Below are 17,213 nucleotides of genomic sequence, written 5' to 3'. Positions count from 1 at the left end.
TCGCCCGCTATTTTTTGGGAGTAAGTACAGTGCATAATATTTGCGGTAAATGCCCGCTACGGCTATAACGAAATATTGGTTATAACGAGAAAATAGCGGCGGCCCTCCAATTTCGTTATAACGAGGCTTAACTGTATTCAGAAAGCCTGGTTTGCTTAGGCATGGTGTCAACGATATGGGTCGAAGGCTGTGGAGCGTTTTATCCTTTCCAGGTTTTGGAATAAGAAATATGTTGGCCTCCTTCCATTGGCTAAGGATTTCTCCTACTGCCCAAACTTTTTCGTTAAAGTATTGGGTAATTTTTCTAAGTTGCTTATTGCTCATATTTCTCAACATCGCATTAGTTATTCCGTCTTCTCCTGGAGCCGAATGCCTTTAACGCGACATTGCAGCCGCTAAGACCTCTTGCTCACTTATCGGGGAATCCAAGTCCTGATTTTTTAAACCCTTGTATTCTAGATCCTGTCTATTTTCCCCACCCCTGCCAATGTATTTCTCCCGAAGGATTTGCAGTAAAGCGTCATCATCCCCTTTCAATTCTCCCGCTAAAGTTCGCAATCTTCTAGTTGTAGTAGTTTTCGTGTTCATGGGGTCTTGCATACTTTTCAATATTGCCCACGTTTTAGTTGTAGAGAGCGTTCCCCTCAGAGAATCACAGAAGGTGACCCAATTACTAGCCTGGAGCTCTCGGGCATATTCATTAGCTTTTACGGACAACTCTGCGATTCTGGCTTTCACCTTTCTATTCAATCTCTGCCTTTTCCACCTTTTCATGATGCTGCGCCGGCCTTTCCATAAATACATGAGGTGGGGGTCCACTGCTGGAGCTTTTTCATTTATTTTGATGTGCTTGGTATGTAAGCTGTGCGCCTTCCTCGTATCGTCCACCCAGTTGTCTAGCGTTTCTAGCGGCTGCTGCATCACCGGATACTGCCTGTAGGCCTCCCAATTGGTTATTTTAGCAATCCCATACGACCTTTTGAGCTTCAGAGTAGAAGTAGAAAAACTGATTATGAAGTGATCACTCCCCATATTCTCAAGATTTTGCCACAATCTGCTTTTAATATTGTATGTAAATGTTAGATCTGGATATGTGTCCATGCGAACACTATTGCCTAGTCTAGTAGCCACCTGGGGCATAGTCTCTAGTTGCAGCTCATATCTCTGCAATAAATCTGCGTCTTTCCTGGTGTTTTTCCGGTATCCCCAACAAGTGTGGGGAGCATTGAAGTCACCTGCGAAGACTGATCTGTCTTTATGTCCCACGTGCCCAAAAGCCCACTCAAGCATCTTGAGAAAGTTAACGTGATGCTCTCTTGGAGGGCTGTAAATATTAAAAATAAATGTTTTGGCTTTACCCCTTTTGCTGGTATAGAGCTCAATCAATTGGTGCTTGGTTGGGCACTCAGACTGATGGTATACACTGCTCGCAATACCTTTGTGCACCAATGTGGCGATCCAAGAGTATTTTAAATTCTGGATAGCGCAATAATCTCTTAATTTTATTACGCTCTTGCCAATTTCCTGCAAACATATCACGTCAGGTTGTGTAATTGCAGCGTCCATGTATGATTGCAGCACCGCCGCTCACTTTTGGAACGAGCGGCAGTTTCAATGCCATAACTTAATGATGTCAGTGGTGCGAGTTGTATTACTGGCCATGGCTAATCACACTCTCGACATCTGAAGAGTGAGAGGCTGCCCCATTTTTAATTTTACTAGCCATGGGAGCAACCGAATCACTGCAAGCTCTTTTACGTGAGCTTTGCTGTTTATTCAATTGCACATGCACATAAGCCTTGTGGCTCTGAAGCTCTGCATACAATTGTTGCTGAAAGTTTTGCAGACTGTGCATCTGTCGCACCAGTTGGCTCATCATTTTTCCAATACTTTCTAAGGTGATGGGCTGAGTGGAGGGTTTATCTGCGTGATTCGTTTTGAATAATGCACCCATGGAGTTTTGTAATTGCATCCTGAGAGCTGCTAATTCCAATTTGAGTTTGCCCAACGACTGCTTTAAATATCGCATTTCGGGAAGTATTCTCTGATGAGCGTAGGATGTTATTGGGGTCGCCCCTCGCGCCGTCCCCGCCGCCTCGCTCACCTGCTGCTGGGTCACACTCCCAGCACTCAAGGTGTCCTGGTTGGGGTAGGGGATCGAGATTGAGGACAGGAGGTAGGTAGGGACTTTGGGGCTCCTAGTTCGTGATGTTTCTTACTTTTCTTCCTGATCGTGCCTTGTGCCTTTTCCTTTCGGCTGGGTCCGCCTGGTTTCCAAGCTGTGGCCATTCTTCATTATTGTCAGTGTCTTTCAATGCATACCACCTTGGTTTTGGCGGCGATGGCAAGGCTCCGTTAGTGGCCTTTTTGTCTGTCGTCCCCTCTGGCACCTTAGAATGCTGCTGCCTTACGGACTGTTTGAAGCGCTGTTTGCATTTTTTGGTTCCCGTGAAGTGTCCCTCTCCACACGTGGAACATACAGGGTTGCAAGGATGGTCCGGTTGAGGCTCTTTCATACCACAGTTGTGACAAACGGCGATGGTAGGCGTTGGGCAAACGTCTGTTCTGTGCCCGTTTGCTAACAGGCATAGCGAAATTGTATAGTATTCTTGAATGGGAAACAGGGGACCTCGCAGCCCATATAATACACAAATCTTGGTGTTATGGGGCTAAAAAGCATAATCATCGCTGTCTTCGTCTCTCCAAGCATTCTGGCTCTTAGGAACTCAACTCTTTGTGTCCGTATGCGTAGATTTGCCAGGAGAGTTTCTGGGCTTGTGTTGGGAGTCAGACAATGTATGACTTTTTTTCGTGTGCCGTCTCCCACTGCTGCATAGGCATTGACAGCGTGCAATCTTGCGTTGACAGTGAGGCTTGTGATTTTTCTGGTGATATCAGCCACGTCCTGGTTGGGAGTGGAGATGATGAACATGTTGGATCCTGGCTTCAGCCGGAGCAAAAATTGGCTGCCGCTTATTGTACCTTGACACGCGTTCACAACTGCTTCTGCAATTCGTGGTGCCCTTAGTTCTCTTATAGGTAGTCCTTGAGATGGTCTTACAATGATTTTGAAGTCTTCCTTGGGGAGTGGTGGTAGTTTCCGCTTCTGTGGTCTTCTTTGCAACGTAGGTTGCGAAAGTGACTTGGATGTAAGACTCATGAAGTCATAGTCTCCCTCTATTGTCGTGAGTTTCTTTGCCGCTTTCACGAGAGCTTTCTTTGACGAACGGTAAGGACCATCTGTCAGCCTCCATCATCGTCACGTTCCTTGCCTCCAGATGTACCGTCGGTCACATGTGTGATGCGAACCCCTTCCTTCTTAATGATTCGTGCCAACATCTCGCTCGTTCCCTGAACGTATAAAACCGGTAGCCATTTCGAGGGGCTGCCAATGAAGGTCGATTGGGTTTTTCGTATCCTCTGTTGCTCTGCGCAGCAGGTGGCGGCTCGAATTAAGTTTTCGGGCATCCGTTTTTTTCTTCGGTCCGCAATTACGTGAGCCTCTTCTTTGTTTCGCTCTGTGTCATTAGAGTAAAGTTCCTTGCTCTCTCAAGTAGCGTGGTCACAACCGAGGCCTTGTGGCAGGCGGGGTGAGAAGAATCGAATTGAAGGTAGCGGCCAGTGTGCATTGGCTTCCTATGAACGCAGAACTCTAGGCCGTTGCGCTTTCTTGCCACCCGGACGTCGAGAAAGGGCAGGCAGTGGTCGCTTCCACACTCGTTTGAGAATTGTATGGCTGGGTGCACGGAATTTAGGTGTTGTCTGAAGTTTTCAACTTCAGACGTCTTAATGACGCAAAAGCAATTGTCCATATAACGCAGAAAAAGCTTCCTGAGTGTGCAAGCGACCACTCGCTGCCCTTTCTCGACGTCCGGGTGGCAAGAAAGCGCAACGGCCTGGAGTTCTCTGTTCATAAGAAGCCAACACACACTGGCACCCCACCGCGGTGGTCTAGTGGCAAAGGTACTCGGCTGCTGACCCGCAGGTCGCGGGTTCGAATTCCGACTGCGGCAGCTGCATTTCCAATGAAGGCGAAAATATTGTAGGCCCGTGCGCTCAGATTTGGGTGCACTTTCAATTCGATTCTTCCCACCCCGCCTGCCACAAGGCTTCGGTTGTGACCACGCTACTCGAGAGAGCAAGGAACTTATGCTCTAATGACACAGAGCGGAAGAAAGAAGAGGCCCACGTAATTGCGAACGTAGGAAAAAACTGATACCCAAAAAAGTTCAGTCGAGCCGCCACCCGCCGCACAGAGCAACAGAGGATACGAAAATCTCAATCTACCTTAATTGGCAGCCCCTCGAAACGCGTACCAGTTCCATACGTTCAGGGAACGAGCGAGATGTTGGTGCGGATATTCAAGAAGGAAGGGGTTTGCATCGTGCACATGCCTTTGTTTACGCTGGTCCGCCTCTTCCCCCGCCCGAAAGAACGGCCTACAAGACAGGGCCCCCGGTGTCGTTTACAAAATTCCATGCGCCGAGTGCCCCTCGTCGTATATCGGTGAGACGAAAAACCAACCGGAACGAATGAAGCAACATGCAAACAATGTGCGGCAGTTCTAGAAAGAGTGCACTGCAGTCACCGAGCCTGCTGAGACAATGGAACAGCAAATAAATTTCGAAGCGACGGCCATTCTCGAAAGTGAGCCGAACTGAAGGAGAAGGTTGTTACTCGAGTCGTGGCACATCCAGAGGACAGCCCATAACATCAACCACTCTCTCGGAACCTTTCCCCCGTGTATACACACGGACTGCACTCCACAGCAAAACGAGAAAGAGAGAGGGGGGATCATTATCCATCCCGCGAGTGCTTTCAAGATGCCGCTGCTATGTAGCTTTCGCAGTCACCGCTGAGGAACGAACCAAGTCGGTTTCGAAACGTCGTGTTTCTTCAAAACTTTTGGTTGGAGTCTAAATCATCTCCCAGTTTCATACCCAACCAGACGGACTTCTGTCAAATGCTTACATTCAAGACAAATGCATTAGTATTTACGAGATTCTTCCGGGATTCGTCACAACTACGCTTCAACTGTTAGTACGCTTAAAGCAGGTACTCACTAACGAGGTTTGACTGTACAAGAAGTGATAGCAGATGAAGTCTACACCCTGTTTACTTGAAAGTAATGCAAGTTTTTTCAGGATTTTCATTACCTAAAGCCGCTCGCGTTACACATCGAATGCTGAAATTTCATTTTTTTTTCTTTCTAAACACAATGCAAAGTGACCCCTCTGTAATGCAGCCTGTGCATTTGAGGATGAGTTGAAATATTTATCACATGGCAGACACTTTAGAACTGTGATCTTCGGTGCCCCGTATGGCTGGGTTGCAAACCACAAAATGAGAGAAGTATGTGGCTGGGGCTAGACACACCTTCATTTGACCTTAGTAATGACTGTGCAGCCCAGCCGACACAGCGTTGCAAAATTTACAGCTGTAGACGTCCAACCAGGTGCTTGCTCAGTTGTTCATTGAGCCGCTGCGTGAACAAGTAGTGTTTAAACTATAGCAGTTTCTGCCTTGTGAAAAGGTACTTTTCGTTTAACATTCACTTTTGACTGCCATGATCGAATAATAGTGACCTTTGCAAGCTCGCTCTCTCCGATACCACAGCTACGAAAAATGTCACACTGTCGTGAGTTTGGTTGATATTTCAGTAGCATTATTCTCGTATCATTTCGCAGTGCTAAATAACAGCCTAGTATTTATTATGAACATAGCATAAAACAGTTTTTTTTAAATACCATCATCAATAACAGTTGTCTAATAAACCAAATAAATTATAAAGCCGCCATAGTTTTGTACAGCACATGGCAGCTTGTCCTGGAGCAATCGATACGTGTGTGCGCTTGGTGTTCGATAGTCTAGCAAGTTTCTTTGAGGAATACCTGGGTGTCAGTTGCATGAAATTAGTTATTTTCGGTAAGTTTAATTACTGGAAAGTGCTAGGAGTGATGACAGCATGTTCGAGTAGTTTTTACTGCTGTACTGTGTCTGATGTGTTGGATTGAGTGCGGATCGAGGGACATCAGTTATGTCAACTCTGATTCTTCCATTTGGAGGTGAGTTTTGCACATATATATTTAAAGTATAAGTGAACCTTCGTCCCAAATGTTTGTACGCAATGTTTATATATCCCCTTCAGGCGCAACGTCCACATTTGTGGACGCCAAGTTCACACCTAGGTGTTTCGAAAATCGGTCTTGAATCTCGCGCGCAAACAATGCTCCCGCAACCTCTGCATCTTGCTGCAAGGACGCGTGGCGCCATCTCTTGCATTTTGTTCAAAATAACATCGTAAACAAAATTCAAACTGGACGCCTCCACTTTCTATGGCGGGACGCGTAAGTGGCTCTGATGTTTTTATCGTTTACTTCGTACCTTTTTAGCTGGCGTGAAATTTTGCATTTGTCAGTAATAACTAAGATATCCCGCATGCCTTTTAACAATATTTTGGCAATAGGAAATCATTTGTAATGACAGAAAGGTTCAGCTAAATTTCGCGTCCACGAACGTGGACACTGCGCTTCAGTGCCTCCTTTGTTGAAGGGCTGCTATTTCTCTGTGTTTCACTTCCGGCAGCATCAAATGATGTTTACGTTAATATTTTTTGTCACCAGGAATTCAGGATCATGCATCGAGACGACAAAAAGTCGACGGTGAAACAGTGGAAGACGTCCTTAAAAAATAGCCAATGGAGATGTTTCCGATGGAGACATTTCGGACGACGAAAAGGAGGAAGAGAACGAAGAGAACACAAAATTACGTTTTGTTTGAAAAACCATTAGCCTTTTAGTTAAGATCCTGCCGCCCGGTTCTTGGCCGATCCCTCTTTGTGGGTGTGCGCCAGACTATCAAGGATCATCATCATCATCATCATCATCATCATCATCAGCTGAGCGTCAACAAGCCCCAGAAAAAGCGTGGGCGACCAAGCAGTGAGAACCCCCAGGTGATGAAAAGGAAGGCACCCAATGCGTCACCCCTGCCAGTGAGCACTCTTCGCTATGACGGCATACAGCACTGGCCACAGCAAATGAACATACCCAACGCACAACGCTGCAGGAGGGATGGATGCTCATCCAAGAGCCGCGTCCGCTGCAGGAAGTGTGACATTTTTCTTTGCCTGACATCGCAGAATGACTGCTTCGACCTCTTTCACACTGAATAGACTTTTTCTGGTAACTTCTCTCAACATTACTTTGAAAGAAGTTATTTTGAATTTAAATGGAAAGCGTGTTTTCTTCTTTGTCGCTTTTCACTAATATTACTGCTTTGAGGCGCAATGTCCACAAATGTGGACGCTGAGCAAAAATTGAACCAATAAGCATATTTTGCATTTGTTTCGAGTTTCTTACTTTAAAAGGCTTAAATATTGAAATTATGAACAAAAAAACATTTTCACGTTGCCAGATTTAATTCGCGCCTGAAGGGGATATGCTCCAAGTACACTGTAGGCTGGCTTGTACAAAAAGTCTTTGTCACCAATAACCCTGTGCCATGCAATGCTTGTGCAAATGGCGTGCATGGGTCTTTGCAACAAACGCCAGTAATTATGCATATGTGCTAGTGAAGTCGTTTGAAGTTTATTTGGAGTAGATTTAGGTCAATGAAAATACCGTATTTGCTTGCATAACGAATGCACTCGCGTATTAAATGCACGACCAACTTCAGTCGTCGAAATTAAAATTTTTTTCCCCGCGTAATAAACACGCTCCCTACACTCATCCACTGCAGTCCCGCTAACTGACACCTGGCGCCTCCTCACCCATTAAATCTCTTTCGTTTTTATTATTATGCCAACCCTCCTCCGCTACCTCAACTCGGCCTTCCCCCTTTTCTTCGTTGCCGCGGGTCTTATCGTTTTTATTTCTATCTATGCGTAGCACGTCCCCGTTTTTTATTTGTGCGCCAAAGTGGTGCTCACGAACGGTAAGAGAGTAGAGGCATTGCAGCGTATAAGCACACAGTGAGCGAAAGTCACAAAACTTCCTGCGCCAACCGACGGTCACTTCTTGCAAATACGAGTTTTAAGGCCCAACGACATGCACGCGATTTTCGAGTGACGACAGGATTTGCTGTCGCGAAGAGTCATTCGTCACTATGGCATTGGAGGTTTCTGGAAAACCAGAGAAAAATCGCTTGTAGCCCAGAAATGATCCATGACGATTTCCGCAGCATGGTAAAACCCCATATTATCCCTTTGCTTGTTCTCCACGCGTATAGGAACTTCTCATGTAGAAGTGAGGTGGTGGCCGTATTTTGTCGTTAATCTTCTTATTGATGGTTTCTTTTTATACTTAGAAGGTCGCTTGCTGCAATGTTGGTTACTTGCTACAATGTGAACAGCTTTATCGTGATCATCGTGCGAGGTTGCCACGAAGTTGGCAAAGTGTGTCGTAGCACAAGCTTCTTGGTGCCCCTCAAGATCACAGCAGATACCACTGTTGCAGTTATAAGATTGCGCCACAAAACACTTTTATGCTGTGCGCTAGCGACGGGTGGACAGCTTGCAGAAGATAGCACTATAAACTACCGAAAATGAGTAAAGTGCAACAAAGAAGCTGTTTCCAAACAGCCTACGCATACTCCAACTGCGAAAAAGCTAAGCGACCTAAATTTTTTTTGCATTAGCGCATTTTTTGCTGATCCCGATAAAGTTTTCATAAAGTTTGCCCCACATATTAAGCATACCCCCAACTTTGCTCCAATTTTTCAAGAAAAAAAGTGAGAAAAGTGCATTCATCAGGCGAGTAAATACGGTAATCGTTGCATAGCACCTGCTGTATAAACTGCAGCGCCCATCAGATCTTGCTGAGAAAACGCCTTTGCTTTTAACTGCTGTGCCTTTGGGTGTATGACGAAGGTGTATTGTACTGCTTTGGAAAGCTGTATAGATGCTACTCATGTGATTTGATAAAATCAATACTACTTTTGCTAAGACTGTGTTTTATAGGTCAATGTGGTCTTAATGTTTACTGAATGTGCATGAATATTGTTTTCAGGTGGTCTACAAGAATATAAGAAACTCATTCTACATCTAGTACTTGCTACAATTAAGTGTTCAAATAAAAGCTGTCAAGTTTCCCCACCATATCCTCTGGCTGTGTGCAGTGCACTGGATGAACGATGAACAGGTTCTGTAGCAACCATGCCAATGTGCATGCTATAGCAGTGAGGTGAAACTCACACATTCTTTCATTTTTAGCTAGAAATGAAGAATCACAACTGGGAATCTCTCCAGCTTCCATAATACAACTGAGAATGAAAATTTTTACCTGAGAGGAGATTCAAATGGAGAATGGAGCATGATACTTAAGAAAGTGCTAGAGCTGAATTATTACCAAATATTGCATTCCCATGTTTCTCGTCTGACTAAAAAGCCGTGAGGGTGTGTTCCTAGTATGTTACACTGGCCCCAATCGTGTCGAAGTGCTAGATGGTGTAGACAAAAAGAGGTGTGCATGAAGATGTGCCCTAATGGTTTGCAGTGCAGTAAAACAAATCACAAGGGCTACCAAAAAACATTGCATCAACACTGAAGGTGAAAAAAATGTGTTACAAGGTGTCCAGAAGCATGTCAGCAAGCATCAAACACCTCTGACAAAAGTGTTCTCGGTAGGACTCACCGTGCGCACTGGTTCCTTGACAAGGGCAGCCCAGATGGAGCCAAATGAAGCCCTTACACTTGGGTTTGGGTCGTACCGGTAACGGTAGAGCTTGGGCACAATGGCACCCAGGTGCTCCTTGAGCTGCTCGCCAGCTTTATCGGCAATGCTGCCAAACCCAAACGCTGCCCCCTGCAACAGACACTGCGACTCATGAACTCTGCTGAAAATTTAGTTTTCTTTTTTGCGGCTCATAGCTGCTCAGATGATCAGTACTACACCTCTGGTCAAATACTTAACACAACTTCTTGACAAAATGTGACTGGTGTGAACCCAACTACCAAAGTAACATAAGCCAGGCGTGTGCGAATATTCAAACTTTTGAGCATTTTTCAAATAGTGTTTGCTATTTGGTTCAATTTGCACTAGAATTTTGACTATTTGTGAAGTATTCGTACTTCCCAAAGACAATAAATATCTAATTGACAATGGCAGCTTCAAAATTTTAACATGCTTCGCCCCATTGCATTTCAATATTGTGGCTAAGCTGCCTTTAAGGCTACAGTTGTAACCTGATTGGTTTATGGTAGTGCTGGTTCGAACCTCCAAGAAGAGGGGGAGACTTTAATTAGTTCCAAAAGCACTTTAACTTGGGTGAGTTGGTACATAATTGGGCGAGTTGGTACGTAACAGTGCTCGTCAGTGTGTCTCCTATGGTCTTTGCCTAATTGTGCTGAAGCCTATGCAATTGGGACTTTAATTAATTTAACTTGAAATATAAAGGTAAAAGATTATTAGTATTCGAAATTTCAGATATTTTTATAAACATTGGTATCTACAGGGCAGATTATGAACTTTGAATTCGAGGGCAGTGCACCTTAGTCCACTGATTCACTTGTGCCTCTACAAAAGTTGAAGAGGAGTGAGGTGGAGAAATAAAAAGAATCATTTCCTCTCATGTGTAAGGTGCTGTCGACACTACATTGGTTGCAGGAAATCATGTAAATACAATTCAGTCTCTGCATTGCCTCAAACAATAACTAGGGAACGGCATCCCTACTGCCCTTCTCCAATCTAGCCAACAGAAAAAAAAAAACCCACTTCCATGTTTTTAACTCACAAGAATGTGCTTTGAGATCCTCTGAAACCTCTTTTCTGTTATTTCACTTTGAAGTGTTCGAAAAATGTGAGATTCAATTGGCACACAACTGAGCACCGCTGGGTACCCGAAACAGATTACAGTTAAACCTGCTTATAACAAACCTTCATATAACGAATTCCTTGACATAACAAAATTTTTCTATTCCCCGCCGTCGCTTCATAGAAGCACATGTATTCGCAACCTTTTTGAAACAAAGTAACAGTGTGAGACGACCTTGATATAACGAATTTCCCGCCGGACAATCTAGAAATTTTGTTCCGCATTTGGGCATTTTGGTACAAGCATGCATCTTTCGCGACAACCGCTGCCCCGGCGGCGCCGTAGCGGCGGAGGCGTGCATGGTGCACCAGGCGAGAGCGAGCGCTGGTTATTGCGCGCCAGTGAGCACCAGGCGGGCGCGCAACCCATGAGTCGGCGTTGCCACCCCCCCCCCCCCCAATCTCGCTGCCGTGGGGGCATGCCCCGCTGTGTCTCCCCCCCTCCCCTCGGCCAAAATAAAAAAATAATAATAAAACTATACTTTCGCGCGTTGACAGTGCCACGCCTTTAGTTAGCGTTCCATATGTGGGGCTGCGCTGCATATGGAGGGCACTTTACCAAAGAGTTTTGCGCAATATCAGTGTGTTTCCGTGTCTTTCGCTCTTCGTTTTGGACGCAGTGCGCACGGGCATGGTGTGGCTTCAGACGATGTTCAGCTTTCCTTCTTTTTTTTTTTATTGCGAAAGCAATTATATAGACAGTCTCGGCTGGTTTTTTTCTTCGCCGCAGTCATTCACTGTCTATGTATACGTATCTAATACAAGAAAACTGAAGATAAAAAAAAAAAAAAGCCGCCCACGCTCGGCACCCAGATCGTCACAATGCGCCGATGCGTGCTTACTTCCACGCGTGCTTTGCCCGGTAAATGGGGGGAGGGGGGGGAGGATGCTTGTAAGCCTGCGCTCCCCTTCAGTGGGGAGAACCGTGCGTCTTCGAATTTGACCAGAATGATTGCGTTCAGTTGCCAGGTGAACGAAGATCACTTGACTCGCTAGACGGGCGCCGTTTGAGAAAAAAGTGGCCCTGCCGCAGTGGTCTAGTGGCTAAGGTACTCGGCTGCTGACCCGCAGGTCGCGGGTTCCTATCCCGGCTGCGGCCGCAGCATTTCCGATGGAGGAGGACATGTTGTAGGCCCGTGTGCTCAGATTTGGGTGCACGTTAAAGAACCTCAGGTGGTCGAAATTTCCGGAGCCCTCCACTACAGCGTCTCTCATAATCATATGATGGTTTTGGGACGTTAAACCCCACATATTAATCAATTGAGAAAAAAGAGCGCTTTTCAAACACAGCGAAGTGACAACTAGGGCACTTGTTAGTTCACACTCATATCTGTACCTGTGATTAGGTTTTGTGCCGTGTTTTTGTTTAAACAGTGCGTCGAGTGTCGAGCGGTAAACATTGTCATTTCACTCTCGTCCTGTGTATGTTGTTTTTGTGCGCCATTTGTGTGTAAGCAGCACGCTGCACATTTTGATCCGCTTGCCGTTCTCAGCGTTACATTCCAAGCTGTTGCTATTCATTTCTTCACTGTTGCAGTGAAACTATGACTTTTACTTTCTTAATTTCTGACAACCATGTCGTCACCACCAAGGGGATGTCAGATTAGGCACTGATAGAGACCACGGTGACGATGGATCTTCAGAGGTCGACTCGTCACGCCCTTCCGTCTTTCGCCACAACGGCGCATTGAATTTAATGCAATAAACGTGAAAGCAAAATATTGTAATGTTATAAGAAGTGAGGCTGGCAGCCCACTCTTTTGAATTCAATATAGCGGAAATCCTACAAAATGCTGGTGTGAGCAAGTACAGTCGCTCCAGGGTGAAGTGTTCTTTTCACACTGCCCCTTCGCATTGAAACCGCACCGATACTCCTTGAGATAGTATTTTTTCAAGGTAAACAGCGCGAAAAACGAAGACAGAGGAGTAGGAAGACACAAGACAAGCGCTGGACAATCAATACCGACTCGGACAATTTTCAATACTACTCTCTGAGATAGCAAGCGCGCCAGTGATTACGGCCGTCTTTAAAATTCAAGTTCATTATTACTAATTTAGCAATATCCCCTCCCCGTGCTGTTTCATGCTCGCTCAAGACGGGTGGTTTACTTTCTGTTTGAGCATTCGACGGCAGTTCTAACACGCGGAAGATGTTATACTTTCCAGACGATAGGGATGGGTCGACTGATTTGATCTCTGCTTTAGCATGGTTCGCGTGCTTTTACCCGCTCGTAAATGTTACGATACCGGGGCAGTTATCAATCTGGACTTGTTATGGAACATGGCAGTGACGGCAAAATCTTGCCGATAGTGTCCATATAGTTGATATCGCAATATTAACTCAGTTTTTTTACTCTAAAATAAGTGTTTTGGGTCAGCTGTGTCTTCAGTCCCCTTTTTGTTCAATTTAAGCACTTATTTCCCAAATTTTCCTACCAAGCCTGCATATAACGAAATCCTCTTCATAAGAAATTTTGTCGAGAATATCTATTTCATTATACAGTCGGCTCCTCCTAAACAGAACTCGAAGAGAATCCATAAATTGTTCCATTTATCAGAAGTTTCATTTAAGAAAGTACACTTATTTAGTGAACCAAGACCTTTATTCAGATAGCACAAACCTCACCTTATTCATGAGGATGAGTAGGAGAAAAAAAAGAAGCGAAGAGTGGTTTGTTTGGCAAGCTTGAGTTGTTTTTTTACAAGGTACGCACCAATGCCTGACAAATTAGCTGGAAATTCTGGATAAGCCTCATGCTCAAAATAGTGCTGCAAAAGTTCTACAGCCTCTTTAGCTGATCGGTCTGGTGGCACCACTGCACTGGCAGTATTGTCATCACATTCATTGCTGGCAGGTTGATCCTCATCGTGCACTTTGGCAATCATTTCCTTGACAGTCTCTTCCAACAGGTATGAACAGTTTCATCAATTGATTCATAGTCCTGCAGCGTGAAAGGGGCAGAGGGCACGACCTGACTGAATACTGTCTCAATGTTTACATCAGCAGGGCTTACTTTATCCGGTACTGTTTTCTGTCGCTTAAAAGCCAGCATGATGAAAGCATCTGTGCATTGTTGTTGCCTTCACTTGCTCCAAGGCACGAGTCAAAATGTGAATGGCTGCCAATAAATCTATGCTGTAGCATTTCCAGCTGCCTGCTCTAAGCAGGATTTGATGGAGCGATTGTCTGCAGTAATGAACTTTCTAAATATCAATGTTCTGAATCCATTGCTCCATTGAATCCTTGATCCATTGGCTGGATCACTGCCATTGCATTGGCTGGCAAGAACTCCAGAGTGATGGCTTGGAGTCCTTGAACCTGAATGTGGGCTGGGCAATTATTTACGATGAAGACAACCTTCCTGATTTGCCTCGTAAGTCTTGCGTCTTCCTCCCGTAGCCAGTTTTCGAAAATGGCCATGGTCATCCACCCTCTTCGGTTCGCATGGTACGCAACAGGAAGGCGTCGAATGCCTTTGAAACAACGTGGGTGCCTTGATTTTCCTATTTCCAACAGCTTCAATTTCTCATTTCCTGCCATGTTTGCACTTACCAGCACAGTCATGCGATCTTTACCAAGTTTTCCTCCACTACAGGCTTCGCCTTTGATGGAAGCGCCTTATAAAAAAGACCCATCTCGTCGACGGTGAAGACGTCTCGTGACTCAAATGATGATGATATATGGTGTTTTTTGGCGCAAGGGCCATTTGATGGCCAAAGAGCGCCAGTTCATGGGACAAGGAATGTGGACAATGATTGTGATTAGCGGCTGTATAAGGGCCATAAAATTCCTCGCGGTAAAACGGGTAAGAACATACAAGTAATAAAATCATGACCATGCCGTGAAAGGTGTGTGTGGTGCAAATAGATGACAAAAGTTGGTGATAATAAAAACAATGGTGGACATGTATGGCATTAGCACAAGTGCCTCACTCGTTCATACCCTTGTGTCCAAGGGCCGTGAGGCAAGTGCTTTGTTGTGTAGCCACCGCAGCGAAAACCTCTCTGCAGAGGTCGTGCTACGGAATGCCCGGGTATATGATATGAAAACTCTGAATTTCTTTTAAAAACGCTAACAATGATTTATGACTAAAAAGCGGTTCTCTACCGACAAACATTGCAGGGTGTAAAGGTATATGTTGTCGGTAGGGTAATGGAAAGTGTTGTCTTCTAAGAGTGTCTGATTGTTTACATTGGATTAAAATGTGAAGAACTGTTAATGCCTCACCACATTTATCACACAATGGTGGATCGCCACCGGACAAAAGATGTGTGTGTGTCGTGTATGTGTGTCCTATCCTGAGTCTTGTTAGTGTTACCTCTGTTACCGGACGTGATTTTGATACTGGTGGCCAATGGTCAAGGTGTGGCTTGATAACGTGTAGCTTGTTTTGTGTGAGTCTGTCCCACTTGCTCTGCCAGTAGTCCCTGAGCTTTTGTTTGAGAGACGGCTTAAGATCAAGGGCTGGAATTGATATGGGTGTAGTGGCGGTGCCCTCGTGGACGGATGCAGCGAGCTGATCCGCCCTCATGTTGCCTTCGATCTCACGGTGCCCTGGCACCCAGCACACTACAACATGTTGTTTGAGTGTGTAGAGTGTGCACAAAGTGGAGTAAAGTGAGACAAGGACGCAATTTTTTTTGTTTTTTAAAACTGTGCAGAGCCGTTACCACACTGAGGGAGTCTGTGTAAATTACTGCTTTTGGTATTTGTAATTGTTTGATGTGTTTTGCTGCCACAAGTATCGCGTAAGCTTCTGCTGTGAAGATACTTGTGCCTGGATGTAGAGGGCCAGCATCTGAAAAGGATGGGCCGACAGCAGCGTAGGACACAGAGGAGTTGGATTTGGAGGCATCTGTAAAGAACTCAGGACGTGTGTATTTGTGTTGAAGTTCCAGGAAGTATGTTCGGATATGGGCAATAGGTGCATGTTTAGTAACTTCTAGGAAAGACACATCGCAATCTATAGTCTGCCACGGTGGCGGGTATGCTACAGGAGCCATTACACTGTGTTCAAGTGACACTCCAGTGTCCTCAGCTAGACCCTTCAGGCGAACTGAGAAGGGCTGCCTCATCGAAGGCCTGTTTTGAAACAGAATGGAGCTCGACAAATCAATAATAGTAGAGTATGAGGGGTGCTTCTTGTCTGCTTTCACCTTAAGAAAATAAATAAAGGACATGTAAGTTCTCTGCAGGTGAAGCGACCACTCATTTGACTCAACGTAAAGGCTTTCTACGGGGCTGGTGCGAAAAGCACCCGTAGAAAGGCGGATGCCCAAATGGTGCACGGAGTCCTGCATCTTCAAAGCACTTTGAGTCCAGAGTGATAAACAACGGCCCCATGATCTAAGCGGGTGCGAATGAGGCTTCTATACAGGTTCATGAGACATTGCCTGTCACTACCCCACGTAGTACGTGACAACACTTTTACAACATTCATGGCTTTCAAACATTTTGTTTTTAAATACTTTATGTGCGGTACGAAGGTCCACTTGTTGTCCAAGATTAAGCCTAAGAATTCATGCTCCGCATAGACAGACAGATGTTGACCGTTCAGTTCAATGTCAGGTTCTGATTGATTGATATGTGGGGTTTAACGTCCCAAAACCACTATATGATTATGAGAGACGCCGTAGTGGAGGGATCCGGAAATTTAGACCACCTGGGGTTCTTTAACGTGCACCCAAATCTGAGCACACGGGCCTACAACATTTCCGCCTCCATCGGAAATGCAGCCGCCGCAGCCGGGATAATGTCAGGTTCTGAGTGCACGCCTCTCTTTCTGGAGAACAAGACACAGGTGCTTTTTTCTGGGTTCAGCCGGAACCCGTTTTCCTCTGCCCATTAGGACACCTTGTTTAAACCTAACTGAACCTGCCGCTCACATATTGCTAGGTTGCATGACTTAAAGCCAAGCTGGACGTCGTCGACATATGTGGAATAAAACATGTTGCGGGGGACGGACAGGTGCAAGAAATTCATTTTGATAATAAGAAGTGTACAACTAAGTACACCACCTTGCGGTACTCCCGTTTCTTGCACAAATGTTTGGGAGAGAATACTGCCCACACGGACACGGAATTTCCGATTGGACAAGTAACTCTCGATTATGGAAAGCATTCTACCGCGCACAGCCAGGTGAAACAAATCTCTTAATATGCCAAAACGCCATGTTGTGTCGTAAGCCTTCTCGATATCAAGAAACACAGAGAGGAAGTATTGTTTATGGATGAAAGCGTCTCGGATCTGTGCCTCGATACGCACCAGATGGTCGGTGGTGGATCTACCCTCTCGAAACCTACATTGGTATTGGTCAAGCAGATTGTGTGTTTCAAGGAAATATAAAAGTCGACGGTTTATCTTTTTTTCAAAAAAGTTACAAAGGCAGCTGGTTAGTGCAA

At 45.3% G+C, this 17,213-nt stretch overlaps 1 protein-coding gene across 8 annotated transcripts in view; it reads right to left on the bottom strand.

Annotated features, from left to right (window-relative positions):
- LOC119178803 (proteasome adapter and scaffold protein ECM29) overlaps window positions 1-17,213 on the bottom strand; it is an 881,180-nt gene that overhangs the window by 372,002 nt on the left and 491,965 nt on the right. For 7 of the 8 annotated variants that reach the window (XR_012895350.1, XM_075895092.1, XM_075895224.1 and 4 more), the window contains one exon: window positions 9,633-9,803. The exons of the other annotated variant lie outside the window; for it this stretch is intronic. Coding sequence is in view for 6 of the 7 variants with exons in the window: in XM_075895092.1 (XP_075751207.1) it covers window positions 9,633-9,803 (171 nt within the window). In the remaining variant the exon portion in view is untranslated. The remainder of the gene's footprint in view (window positions 1-9,632; window positions 9,804-17,213) is intronic. 8 annotated transcript variants of the gene reach the window in all.

Source organism: Rhipicephalus microplus, chromosome 1, assembly GCF_043290135.1.
Source record: "Rhipicephalus microplus isolate Deutch F79 chromosome 1, USDA_Rmic, whole genome shotgun sequence".
Classification (NCBI taxonomy): domain Eukaryota; kingdom Metazoa; phylum Arthropoda; class Arachnida; order Ixodida; family Ixodidae; genus Rhipicephalus; species Rhipicephalus microplus.
This window is presented reverse-complemented; position numbering and strand designations above follow the sequence as displayed.